The sequence below is a fragment of the Rhineura floridana genome, chromosome 3 (genome assembly GCF_030035675.1).
Source record: "Rhineura floridana isolate rRhiFlo1 chromosome 3, rRhiFlo1.hap2, whole genome shotgun sequence".
Classification (NCBI taxonomy): Eukaryota; Metazoa; Chordata; class Lepidosauria; order Squamata; family Rhineuridae; genus Rhineura; species Rhineura floridana.
The window spans coordinates 56,012,408-56,026,161 of NC_084482.1; the positions used below are offsets into that span (position 1 = coordinate 56,012,408).

The 13,754-nt window shown below is 44.6% G+C and overlaps 1 protein-coding gene across 3 annotated transcripts in view; it reads left to right on the forward strand.

The window, feature by feature from the left end:
* The window catches only part of ASPSCR1 (ASPSCR1 tether for SLC2A4, UBX domain containing), a 120,646-nt gene that overhangs the window by 54,155 nt on the left and 52,737 nt on the right, over positions 1-13,754 (forward strand). For all 3 annotated transcript variants that reach the window (XM_061615942.1, XM_061615941.1, XM_061615940.1), the window contains exons 5-7: positions 10,010-10,067; positions 11,176-11,249; positions 12,894-13,329. In XM_061615942.1, the coding sequence (XP_061471926.1) occupies positions 10,010-10,067; positions 11,176-11,249; positions 12,894-13,329 (568 nt within the window). The remainder of the gene's footprint in view (positions 1-10,009; positions 10,068-11,175; positions 11,250-12,893; positions 13,330-13,754) is intronic.

Sequence of the window (13,754 nt, forward strand, 5' to 3'; positions counted from 1 at the left end):
AGGTGCCACCACACTAAAAGTCTGTTTCCTTTGTTGTGCAGAACGGACTTCCTGATAAGATGCTATCTGCAGGAGGCCCTCACCTGCAGAGCGCAGTGATCAACTGGGTATATAAGGGATAAGACGGTCTTTCAGGTATCCTGGTCCCCAGCTGTATAGGGCTTTGTACACCAAAATTTAAAACCTTGAACTTGGCTCGGCAGCAAATGGGCAGCCAGTGCAATTCTTTCAGCAGTGGGGTGACATGTTGGCAATACCCTGCCCCAGTGACCAGTCTCACCGCCACATTTTGCACCAGCTGCAGCTTCTGGACCAACCTCAAGGGCAGCCCAATATTGAGCGCATTACAGTAATCGAGCCTAGAGGTTACCAGTGCATGGACAAGAGTGGTCAGGCTATCCCAGTCCAGAAATGGCTGCAGCTGTCTTACCAGCCAAAGCTGGTAAAAGGCACTCCTAGGTACTGAGGTCACCTGGGCCTCTAGTGACAAAGATGGATCCAGGAGCAACCCCAGACTATGGACCTGCTATTTCAGAGGGAGTACAGCCCCATCCAAAGCAAGCAGCTGACCAATTATCTGAATTCGGGAACCACCAACCCATAGCGCCTCCATCTTGCTAGGATTCAGAGTCAGTTTATTAGCCCTCATGCAGCCCACCACCGAGTCCAGGCAGTGGTGCAGGGCTTGCACAGCCTCTCCCAATTCAGATGTTACAGAGAAATAGAACTTTGAGAGTACCATCAGTGTACTGCTGACACCTCGCCCCAAATCTCCTGATGACTGCTCCCAAGGGTTTCATATAGATGTTAAACAGCATGGGGGACAAGATGGTACCCTGCAGTACTGCACAGCACAACTGCCAGGGGGCTGAAAGACAAACACCCAATGCTATTCTCTGAAACCGGCCTTGGAGATAGAATTGGAACCACTGTAAAACAGTGCCTCCAGTACCCCTCTCACCAAGTCGGCCCAGAAGAATACCATGGTCAATGGTATCAAAAGCCGCTGAGCAATCAAGTAAGAGTAACAGGGTCACACTCTCCTTCTCCCGATAAAGGTCATCCATCAGGGCTACCAATGCAGATTCAGTCCCATAACCAGGCCTGAACCCAGACTGGAATGGGTCAAGATAATCTGTTTCATCCAAGAGTACTTGCAATTGCTGCGCCACAACACTCTCAATCACCTTCTCTAAGAAGGGGGTATTTGTGACCGATCGGTAATTGTCACAGACCACTGGGTCCAGGGTGGGCTTTTTCAGGAGCGGTTGGATCACTGCCTCTTTCAAACCACTCCCTCCCACAATGATGCTTTGACCATACCCTGGATCCACTCGTCAAACCCCCTTGGCAAGCTTTAATAAGCCAAGAAGGGCAAGGGTCGAGAGGACACGTCGCTGTCTCCATCTTCGCAAGCACCTTGTCTATGTCTTCAGGCCGCATCAGCTGAAACTGTTCCCAAGAAGTTGCAGCAAACGTTGCACTGTGGATGGGGCATCAAGACTGCTACAGAGGCGAGCAACTTTACCCTCAAAGTGCCTTGCAAACAATTCACAGTGGGCCTCCAAAGGGTCTAAGACTCCATTTCCTGGAGTCGATGTCAACGGACCCCTGACAATATGGAACAGCTCCACCAGACGGCTACTTGAGGATGTGATGGAGGCAGAGAAGTGCGCCTTCTTCGCCACCCTCACCACCAGATGGTAGGCACAGTTAAGATGTTTTACTTGTGCATGATCAGCCTCACAGCACGCCTTTCACCACTTGTGCTCTAGCCGTCCAGCCTTTTTCACTGCCCTTAACTCACTGGTGTACTAAGGTGCAAACCGGGCTTCACAATGCCAGAGAGGGTGCTCAGGGACAACCGTGTCAAGAGCCCGACAGCCTCACTGTTCCACAGCGTGACAAGGGCTTCAACAGGGTCACCTACTCGTGTCTACTGGGAACTCCCCCAGGGCATTCAGGAATCCAGTGGATTCCATTAGTCTCCGGAGGCGGACCATCTTAATCTGTCCACCACCCCTGCAGGGAACGACTGGAGCCATAAGTGTAAACTTCACCAGGAAGTGGTCTGACCATGACAATAGGGTGACATCCACCTTTCCTATCTCCAGACCACCCCTTCCTCCATCTGGAGCAAAACCCTGCGTCAGGCAGGTGACAACTTGAGACAGCCCCATGGTCGTCATAGAGGTCATGAAATCCCGAGCCGGAACACTAGAGGCAGCCTTAGCATGGACATCGAAATCACCCAGGACTATCGTTCTGGGCTCCTCCAATACCACAGCCGAGATGGCCTCTGCCAGCTCATTCAGAGAAGCTGCCAGGCAGCAGGGTGGATGGTACAGCAGTGGCAACTCTAGTTTCCTGTCTCCTTGGCCCGACACCAGGTGCAGGCTCTCGCAGGCAGCACCAAGACAGAGTGGTTTCCTGGTGACAGAGATGGAAGTTCTGTAGACCACAGCAACTCCCCCCCCCACGTCCCTGCAGCCTGTGCTGGTGTTTACTTAAATGTATGTCCCACTCTTATCCATAGACTTGTATTTTTTTTCTTTTTTCCCCTGCAAGTGATGCCATTGAATTTGAGAATCTGCATGCTTATTTTGGAGGATTTATTGCACGCTTCTTGTTCCTTCTTCCTTCTCCCAAAGTAGTCAGGAAGTTTTCTTTTCAAATGGTTTCCTCTCCCTGGCCCACACCCTCTCAGTCTTGACTATTTAATGAAGTAGTAGGTGAGGGAATATTAATAGTTTTGGTCTAGTTTATTTATTGCTAATCTTGCCTTCAGTAGAATTTGGAAGCTCTTAAAATTTGAGAGATTTGTGGACTTGTGCCACTAGTTTTGCCCTTAAATATGTTAATATAGATCTAGCTATATATTTTAAAAAAACAACCAAAAAGCTTTTAAATCATATTATTTTATTTTGTTGTTTCAACATTCCAATTCACAACAAATTAATTTTTTAAAAAACGAAAAGAAAAATAATTAAAAAGGAAAGGAAAAAGAAAAGAACAAACAGAACTAAATGAAATTAATCTGCAAATTGTACATTCATTTTAAGAAGTAAAGCCTTGGGCTCAGCTAGGCCTAACCTTTCTAGGTTCCGTAGCATCTGCATTTTAAAAACAAACATGTCTTGGGTACCAGGACCCAGAGAGATGCAAGACCTCGGAGAACTGCTGCCAGTCTGAGTTAGATTAGATTGTTAGATTGACCAGTGGCCTAACTTAGTCTATGGAAGCTTCATATGTTCACCTGAGGAAACCATTAGCTGCATATTGCGTGTGGCTTCTTGATCTCTGCGGTATTGTTACTTGGTTCATCAGGTGACTTTTGTTTTCTTGTGCAGACATTTGGCTTAACGTGATTTAAGGTGTGATATGAAACATCTCTTTTGAAGATGAGAACCACCAACAGAAGTGCTAATTATTATTAACTTCAATCCATGAGACACAGCTGGGATTTTCTGCCCTCTGGGATGGGAAAGCAGCCATTTGGATGACTTCTAATTTTAAATTCTAGGAACACTAAAAAGCCGTATATGATCTGGCAGAATAGTGATCTAAACTGATGATCTGTTGTGTAAGTTGGGGTGCTTCTGCATTTTATAACCCATCTGGCTTAGGAGCTATTTCATTGTGGATCCTGGTAGCCAAAGCCATTCATCTGGCTGCTAACTCTTCTGCATCATCCTTTGGCAGTCCCCTTTGGAGAGTTTTCTTGGAGTTCTGCAACTCTTCTTGGAGCATAAGGGGATAAGTATGGTTAAACCCACTGGAATTTTCCCCCAGGTCCCTTGTGTCCATTTCTGCTAATTGGGTCTGAAGAAGGTCTGGAAGCTATTGTGAACTCCTCCTCCTCCTCCTTCGGCATGCTCTAGTCCTTACACAAGATGTTTACAGGCCCTGTCAGATCCCTACATGAGGGAATCTAATCTGCCTGCTGTTCCCCTTCTGAAGCTCAGCACATCAAAGAAATGGCAGCCTGTTTGATGTGTCTGCTTGCCTCAGAGAATGCACGTAATGGATTAGCAGCAGCTGGAGGAGGGGCCTGCTGGCTTCCAACTATTGCATACAATCTCATCTCTTGGGGTTAAGTGTATGCGTGCGTCATCTTTTGCAGAGGCTTGATCAAGGAGACACAGTCTTGGGATAATAATGCCTGGACTATCCAGATTTAGAGTGGTGGGCCTTTCCTTCTGTCTTGTAGCCTGTCTGTCAGATCCCAGCATTCCTGTATAGTTTTGCATCTTAAACCAATACTTTGTGCTGCTCTTGTAGCTTTTTATTATGTGTTTGAGGAAGCACACTCTTTGTCTTTTGTATTCTCAAAATATTAGGGAGGAAGTAGTAGGAAAGTGAAATAGCTATAAGTCAACTTGAAAGGAAGGGCCTTAGTTTAGCATGCTTCCTTTGCAGGATGGGGTTTAGGGCGACGGAGCAGGGAACAGAAGAGGACTGGAAATATGTTGGTTAGAACTGTTGTTTGGAGAGCACGAAATGATGTAGAAGGCAAGTCTGCTGTCTGCTGGTTCTTGCCAGACATCCCTTAAACAGTGGCATTGTCTGCAATGACACAAGCAACACTTGGGGTTCCACTAGGTGCAGGTTATTTTAAAGCATTCTGAAAAGAAGTCTGCTGTGTGACCTTATCCCTAGCTCACCTTTCTGACTTACACTCCTTTTGTAGAATGGGATTGCTTATTACACAAATGTTATGTTCAGAGAGAAGGTTTTAGGAATCCCACTGCTCACCTTCTGTGCTCACAAGTTTGTCACTGGCAGGATGCTCTTTCAAGTTCATGCTTGAAATGTAATAACTGGTGTTTTAAGACTGTCCTGAGTTTAGTTCTTGATTCCAAAGCCTATAGTTTAGGAATGTGTCATTCTTTCCTTCTGCGGGGGCATAGCTTTTTATGTGCCAACTTAAAACACATTCTGCCTTGAAACATTGGCTAGGTACCACTTGGCCCTTAATGTTAGCATGGTGTTTGTTCTGTTTTATCATATGCTTACTGGTCAGGTAAAAAAAAGTTTTCACTTGGGAGAACTGGGCTGCTGCACTGTCTGCCTCCCTCCTTCTACCCCCCTCCCCAAAAAAGTAGGTAAGAGAACTTGTAAACCACTTAGAGGCTTTGTTACAATCAAAGGGTATATACATTTTGTTAAATAAAAACAACTATTTTGCAAGTGGAAGAGACATTCATTCTCCATTCTGCTATAGCCAACAAGTATGACAGAAAAGAACTTCAGCAGTACTTTTTCTCCATCAGTGTAAGACAACAGAGAATAACTAGAGACACATACATGTAGGGCCTCATAGGGTTGACCTCATCCAAAAAATGTCTTTGAAGATAATGGAGGATGAGATGCGCGCGAGTGGGAGGTAGAAGATGGTGAGCTGATTCGAAGAGAGAACTCTACAAAGATTGGGAACGCCCTTATTACTATCCAGTGACAATGATTTTTCTACAAAGAGCCTACAAAACACTTTTATCTATCCACAATGTTTCCATGTGTCTTGTTGGCAGTTGCTGCCTTCTAGGAGAATGAACCATGGGCTATTTTCTAGGACGTTTACCACATGACTGTATATAGTAGGTGTGGATTTAAGAAGACATGCTGTTCTACGAATTACTTTTTTTGCAAAAAAAATAAGTTCCAGTCCTGCTAGGCTTAAATCTTGTGGGTCCTTTCCTTTTAGGCTTTGGGTATTATTACTTTTGTGGTGCTGGTGATTTTATTTATTTATTAATTATTTGATTTATATCCCGCTCTTCCTCCCAGACTGACTTTTAATGTAGAATGCCTTTGTCTCCTTTACTGAGGCACTGTTATTTTCCTGTCTTGATCATTTTTGTTTTGTGCCTGAAATCTCATAATTCTAAGCTAAACTGATTCTGTTTGGGAAAAGAGCAACATTCCATCTTCCCTAGGCCTCGTTCAGTCCTAAACAGGAGCCGATGTTGAGTTTGGAATCAGGGCCGGTTCTAAAGGGTGGCCAGGTGGGGCACTGGCCCGATGGCCCCTGGAGCTACAGGGGCCCCCTCAGCCGCTCCTCCACTCCCCTTCTGTGATCCGCTGCCCCCCCCACGTCTCCCCACCTACCTGTCTGCTATCTTTTACCATTGCCCTTAACAAAGATGGCGGCCGCGGTTTCCCTAAGGTACTGAAGCCCCTGCCGCCAACTTAGTTGATGGCAGAGATGCGCGTGCATAGCACGCACGCATGCCATCAACAAAGATGGTGGTGGAGGCGTCATCCCCTTAGGGAAACCACGGCCACCATCTTCGTTAAGGGCAATGGTAAAAGACAGCAGACAGGTAGGTGGGGTATGGGTGCACGTGCACGCGTGCACGCACACACATGCCGGGGCCCAGGGCAAGCTGATGCCCAAAGGCCCTGTCATTCCTGGAGCCGGCTCTGTTCGGAATGAAGTATTTTTGCTGGGCCTTGGATAGGTTTTTTCCCATCCCTTATGTACAAGTTTGTTGGTGGTCTTAGCCTTCTTCTCAAGAGTATCTCCTATGAGCAGGAATGCAAAAATATTCACTGATGTTGGGAGCACCTTTATATCTACACCTTCTTCCTACCCTTCAGATCCACTCCTTTTTCGTGCAGCAGGGTTGCTAACTGACTAGAATATATACAGACCAGTTTTACTGCCTTTTAACATGACTTGATATGCAGAAATCAGCAAGTGAATATTTTTGTAATATCTATTTAAAACATTTATCAACCACCCAATCAACTAAGCCCTCTGGCAATTTATACAGTGTTAAGACAATATACAATTAAACATTAATTAAAATATTTTCAAAAATCAGTTGAGTTTCCTGCCTAAAAACCAGCATGAGCAACAGAAAACCAAGCAGAAACAGTCCATTCCAAGGTCAAAAAAGTAAGGTCTGGAATGCCTGGGAGAATAAAAAGGTGTTCAGCTTATGCTGAAAGGCCCTCAATTTAGGTGCCATGCATTCCTCGGTGGCAAGAGCATTTCATAATCATGGCACTGCCACCACAAAGGCAAGAAAAAAACCATAGCAACGAACATACAACCCATCCCCTTATTTGAACAGTAAAAAAATCCAGAGAAGATAAACCACCAGAAGCCCTAAAATCCATCCACACAGCTCATCTCTGAAGCTCCGCCCTACAAGCTTTCATGCTGTTCTTTCACTGTGTTCATGAGAGAGGGAGGACATTGTATTCTTTCCTCTTTAAGATGCCGGTCACTACTGGCAACTAGGTGACTAGAATTTTTGCACCCTTGCCTTTTGGTCATTCATCCTTGAGATGCTGCAGGCAGGGAATTTGTCATATAATGTAGTTCTAGGATAGCAACCTGAGATGCAGACCCGCAGATCAGGTGGGTCTGGTACTTTTTTTTTTACAGCTTTCATTGCATGCTGAATACTCACCTTTTCACCCTGGCCTTTGCCACTTGATATATATATAGATAGATTTTAGGACGCCCTCTAGTTGCGATTGTAATTTGTTTTAAATTGTTTTTAATACTGTAATATGCCGTGGGACCTTCTGATGAAGGACAGATGGTAGTAATAGTAGTAAATAACAACAACAACAATAATAATGGAACTTGGGGACTGGAGAAACTGAAGAAGATAATTAAAATCATTTGGAAATATAATGGTTATTGTATTTGTAGTTTGTTTTATAACTCTCTAGAAGGTAGACATAGAAGTGTATGATGCACAGGCATTGATGTTGTTCATACATAATGACATCTGTCTAATAAACCAGAGGTACTGAACAGAATCCATCTGGTGAGTCAGATCCTGAGCTCCTGCATCCCAAGGGCCACTTTGACTGGTGGGTGGGGCCACCCACCTGTCAGTCACTTGATGTCACCATGATGTCAGATGACCCAACTTCAAAGGATAAGGAACGTACTCTTAAGTGCGCTCCCAATTCTCTTATTTCCTTTCATAGCAGCCTGGATTAAACTTAAGCAGGGTTGCAAAGAAAGATCCCTGCTGAAACCAGCACTTGCAGCCACCACTGGTCAGCTCTAAACCTCGCTTTCAGCAGGGATTGGCTCCACTTTAGTGGAACAAATCCGTTGGGCTTGTATTTGGCACCAAATTTAAAAGGTGCTGAACACAAGTCCTAGTTTCCAATAGGGAGGGCGCTTTACGGCTCCTCATTGTTCCTTTGCAACCATGTCTTCACCAGCCCAATGCCTTACATCACATATGATGTCAGGTGTGTGCTGTGGCTTGTGGAAAACTGTCTTTTGGGCCAAATTATGACCCCTGATGGGCCCAATTAGGCCTGCATGTCAAAAGTTCCCCATTCCTGCAGTAAACCATGGTTTATTCAAGGTCAAAATGAGTCATGTTCCTATGCATTCTTGCCCTCCCCCATGCACCCAACTTTGATAATGATTAACCAAGATGACCAGGATCCTGGTTTCATAACTTGGTTTGTTGGGAACCCTTAAACCACAGTTTTCTAGCTTGGTTGTAATGAGAAATCGGTTTATCCAGCCAGGATATTTGTGCCAAATCAGATGTACAAGGTGAGGAGGGAGCATGCAGGCACATGGTTAGTCCTTGACCCAATAAACTAGAGATGGGGAACCTGAAGCCCTCTGATTTTTTGACTCCCAGCTATCATGAGAGTTGTAGTCCAGCAACATTTGGAAGGCCACAGGTCCCCCTCCTCTGCAGTAAACCATGGTTTATTGGACCAAGATTGTTATGTTTGAACTGGACCATTGTCATGTGCTATGAGTGGCCAACCTGTGGTGCAGGTTCTAAAAGTGGCACAACTTGTGGTACTCCTGGAAGGAGCTGGTGGCCTGTGGGCTTGGCTGTGGCACAGAATTGGACCTACAGTGCTACTTGCTCTCCAGTTCAGTAGACTAGAGGCAGCAATACTGTAAGGCTGGTTTGAGATTAGTTTTATTAATGTTCATTTTATGATGAGCATATGTTGAGACTGAAATACGAAAATGCTTCATGCTGAAAGTTACATATATTTTGTATAAATAAGGTATTTTGGCCTGCCTAAGTTACATGTGATTGTATAGAAAAGCAGCTCAGGGGTACATAAATATGAACTAGAGTGCCACTATTGGAAGTTGTTATGTGGCACCCTTACAGAAAAGGTTGGCTGCCACTGTGTTGTGCAAAGAACACAGTTTGTAGTGTATTCCTGGTTTTATCTTGATGTAAGAGGAAGACAGCTGAGTCATGGTAATCTCATTTACTACTGTGTACCTCGTCTTTGAGGGATGAGGTTGCTACATTGTATAGTCTGCGTGTTTGGTCCAGCTTGAATACAGTAGGGCCCCACTCATATGGCAGGTTAGGTTCCAGACCCCCACCGGAAAACAAAACCGCTGTAAAGCAGATCAGCTGTAGCGCGGGGGTCTGGAACCTAACCCGCTGATCACACCAGAGGAGGAGAAGATCAGATCTTCCCCTCCTCAGGCGCGATCAGCTTGAGCGGGGGAGTCTGATCGCGCCAGAAGAGGAGATCAGCTGTAGCACACTATAGCTGATCTTCCCCTCCTCTGGTTCAATCAGCCGGAGTGTGGTGCAGCCCCCCCTCCAGCTGATCGGCCCGCTGGCACCTTATTAGCGGAACGCCGAGAAGCGGGGCCCTACTGTACCAGCTTGAGTTTGCATAAATTTAGATTTGTGGCCCTTGAGACACGGCCTGATGGATTCTTTTACAAGTTGAGCCAGGCTGCATCAGGCTTGTATATTCTAATCATTGTTGTGCTTTAAAATCCATTCCTTTAATGCTGTGTGTGTGTGGGGGAAATCCTGAAAGAGAATATTGTGATTTGCACTTTGAGTGTTAATACTGATAGATGTAGACTGGGTTTGGAATATCCATATCCATAGGATATTTGGATTAGACCAGGCTTGGGAAATCTCAATGAATATATAGAGAGAGTAGGTTGCTTTTTCAATGGGCTTGAAACCAGAATCAGGATTCTATAACAGGGCATGCTGGCTTTCCTTTTCCCTTGCAGAGTATACTTGGAACAGTACTGTGAAATGTCCCCTGTCTGTATTTACATGCGAGATGAGGTAAGTCAACAAACCCTCTTGTCAGCCGTCCCCCTTCATCTGCCACTGAAAATAACAACATATAGCTTTCCAGCCTGGAAAATGTGTTCCTTCTTTGGGCTCATTGAAAAAGGGAAATGGAAGAGGTTTGGTCTCTTCAAAGCTTGATGTGTTTGTGTGGGGGAGAAAAAAAAAAACCCTCCGCTGGAACATAGTCACGGGTCGCTCAGCGCAAGCCTCTGAGCCCATAAAACATTCTCAATGACCTGTCTGTGTGTTTTTTCAAGTTCTTTTAAAGCTCAAAGAGTCACAACAGTGGTTTCATTTTAATAAATATTTGCTTTTTCCATGTTTTGATCTCTGCAACATTTTTGTTTTTGTTTAATGTGTTATATGTCAGCGTTTTAGAGTTCCCCCCACAAGTAAATGTCAGCCTTCCCTGGGTCTGCATAGCTCACCTTTAAGCTGAGACCACAGGATGATTTGACACTGATTGTGCCATCTTGTAACTGGGCATCGGGTTCTCATTGGGTTTTTTTGCAGGGTGGTTGGGGATGGCCTTATTGTTTTAAGCTTCCTTCTGGGGTAGAAACTGTTCCCATATAGCTATGCTTGAAGATAAAAAGAATGTGAGCATGTAAAGTTGCTTGATACCAAGATAGAGCAGTAGTTCATTCAACCCAGGATTGTCTATTCTGACTGGCAGGAGTATCCAGTGCCTCAGGCAGAGGCTTTTCCTAGCCTTGCTACCCAAGAATCTTTTAATTCAAGGGAAGGGAACTTGTGGCCCTTCAGATGTTGCTATATTACAACTCCCATCATCTCTGTTGGCCGTGCTGGATGGGGCTGATTAGAGTTGGAGCGCACCAACAGTTTCTCCATTCCTCTGTAATTGGAGAGGCCAAGAAATGAACCTGGAACTTTTTATGCATGCAAAGCATGTTCTCTACCCCTGAGATATGGCGCTTCCCCGACATCGTGGACAAAACATTTAAAAGAACGTAAAGCTGCTTACATGTATGGCAGAAAGAGTACATGAGGAGTAACCCCTATATAGCCCTTGGTTTCATTTCTGAGAGTTGAGCCTCTTCAGAACTGATAGACTATCTGCCTTCATGTCTTTTTGCAGGTAACTGGGAAAACTGCTTTGGAGAAGACAAGTTTGAAGTCGCTTGGCCTGACGGGAGGCAATGCCATCATCAGGTTGGGAGGAACAAAGTGTTTTTCTTATTAGTGAACTTTGTTGCCCTCTTTATTTTTCACATACGGGATACATTGAAGGAAATGTCCAGAGACCAATGTTTTTGGTCCTTCATAATTATGGTATTCTCCTTTTTGGCTAAACTGCTTCTTTAGCTAAAAAGCTTGCTGCAGCTACTGGCACTTATCTCCCAATGGTGCTAGAAGGAATTTCTGCATAAGGGGTTGTCTACTTCACTCAAGGGGAAGCACAGAGAAACTCCGGCCAGAGCCTTTAACTTACACTTTAACTCACTTTGCTTCTAGCGGACCATATATCCATGCTTTGCAGAATTTCTGGCTGGCTGGGACAGGTTGTTTTTGCTGTCTCCTGAATTTATTCTCCTGTACCAGGGATGGGTCACCTGGTGCCCCTCCAGATGTTGCTGGGCTCCAGTTCCATCTGCCCCAGCCAACAGGGCTAATGGGCAGGGATAGTGGAAGTTGTAGTTCAGCAACATCTAGTTCCCCATCCCTATGTTATACATCCCTCTGTATAGATTAAGATTAGCAAGATAGGCCTTGCTTCACATAAGATGACGATGATGATGAAGGGTGGCAGGGCTTTCTCTGTAGCGGTACCCACATTATGGAATTTGCTTCCCCATAAGTTCTTCCTGGCTCCCTGGCTTCTTTCCTTTTGCCAGCAGAGGAGAAACTTGTTTTCCCATCTTGCTGATGCCTGGTGTTTGTTTTTCTTACTTGGATCAAAATGTTTTGACTTCTGCTGGCTTTTAGCTCTTAAGGTTATACGTTTTCACTGTTTATCAGCCCTGACTTAACTAATTTTGGAAGGTAGTGGTATTTTTGTCTGCTCTGTTTCTTCAGGAGCTAGAGAATGCTGCACATAAGTATCTGAAATGAATTCATTAATTAAAATTTAAGGCATGATGCTGAAACCCCTGGTTAGATGTTCCCGTGTTTTGCCTCCACTAGTTACGTTAGTCACACACTCCTTACCCTGGGACATGTGGTGTTTCTCTTTTTTCATGATCCCTCTGAGAGTTGTTTTACTCGTTACAGGAAAAGACTGATTCCAGTTTTCCCGCAGTGTGTTGCACACATATTTTCTGTAGCGTCTGAGGGAATATATATTTTTCCTGTGTGTATGTATATAAATACTTATGTCTCCTAATCTACTTTTTGTTAACTGTAAGATATGGATTCTGTTAATAATTTTATATGTTGTGTTCTCCATTTCTGCTAGAGCACATGGCTAGTAAAATTGAACTAAACTAACTTGTTCTCTCTTTCATCCATTATGAAAGTGATCAAAATGCTGAGATAATGTATGGGGCCTGTCTCTCTTCTGATAACATGTGAAGTGACCAACAACTTGTTAGCCCGCTTCTGCTTGTCCAAATCTCATGATCCCGTAATTGGAGCCCTTGGGTCAAAATGCCTGCTTTAGTTCATGTAAAGGGTGACATTTCTAGGTATTGCTTCTGTGGAGCAATTTGTGCCCAGATTTTCAGAAGTTGTTGTTTGTTCCTCTCTTGAGGAAATGACTTAGGAGCCTTGTTTAACCTGAGCTGTTTGTTAGTAAGAGAGAAAAAAATCAACATTTCCAGTGTCAATGACTGCTTCACTCTTTCCCTTTATGGCTAGGGTGGTCACAAAGAAGTCTGCCACCTCTGGCCATGTGGAAGCTGGAAGCAGTGAATATCCTTCTGAAGAACTAACAGCAAAGCCATCTTCTAGGGAAAAGCGAGTGGATACACCTGTACCACATGCAGTTGCCTCCCTAGCAAGTTCAACCTGCAATGATGAGACTGCATTTGTCAACAAATACACTGATAAACAGGGCCGGAGTCAAGAATCTCAGGACACTGCAGTGGACCTCTGTTCCCCTTTGGAGCCTCCCTCCTTTGTCCCTTTTGTAGGTGGTGGACAGCGTCTGGGTGGTGGTTCTCCTGCAGCAATAATATCTCCAGTATCGAATGTGCCATTGCCAAACCTACCAACATCTCTGTCCAGTCCTGGAGGGCCTTCCAAGCCAAAGAAGTCAAAAAACAGCCAAGAAAAATTAAAGGAACAAAAAGAGGTAATGGTTTGGCTTGCTTACAATGTTCTTCGGTAGAGGGATTTTCTCTCTGCCTGCCGTCCTTTAATACTGGTTTTTGAAGAGATTAAGGAGATTTGTTAGTATTCAGTGTTTTCACTCACATAATCCTACAGTAAACCTCAGGTCTGCAATCTCCGATGTTGACAAGAATAACGTAATTTGGGCAGAGTTTGATGTTTGGCCTGCTTGACTTGATGAATCAGAGTCAAAGTGGAAGAAGAAGGTGGGAAAGTGGGAATTTATAACCCGTATCTGTGGCATTTTGACATCTTAAGTTGTGAGGAGTCAGTGAAGTTAGGTGAAAGCGACAGGGCTGAGTCAAAAGTACAACATGGATTTTGGGGTTTTGCAGCATTAAGCACGGAGACTGAACTGTACATTCACAACCAGAGGCAGAGAGCATT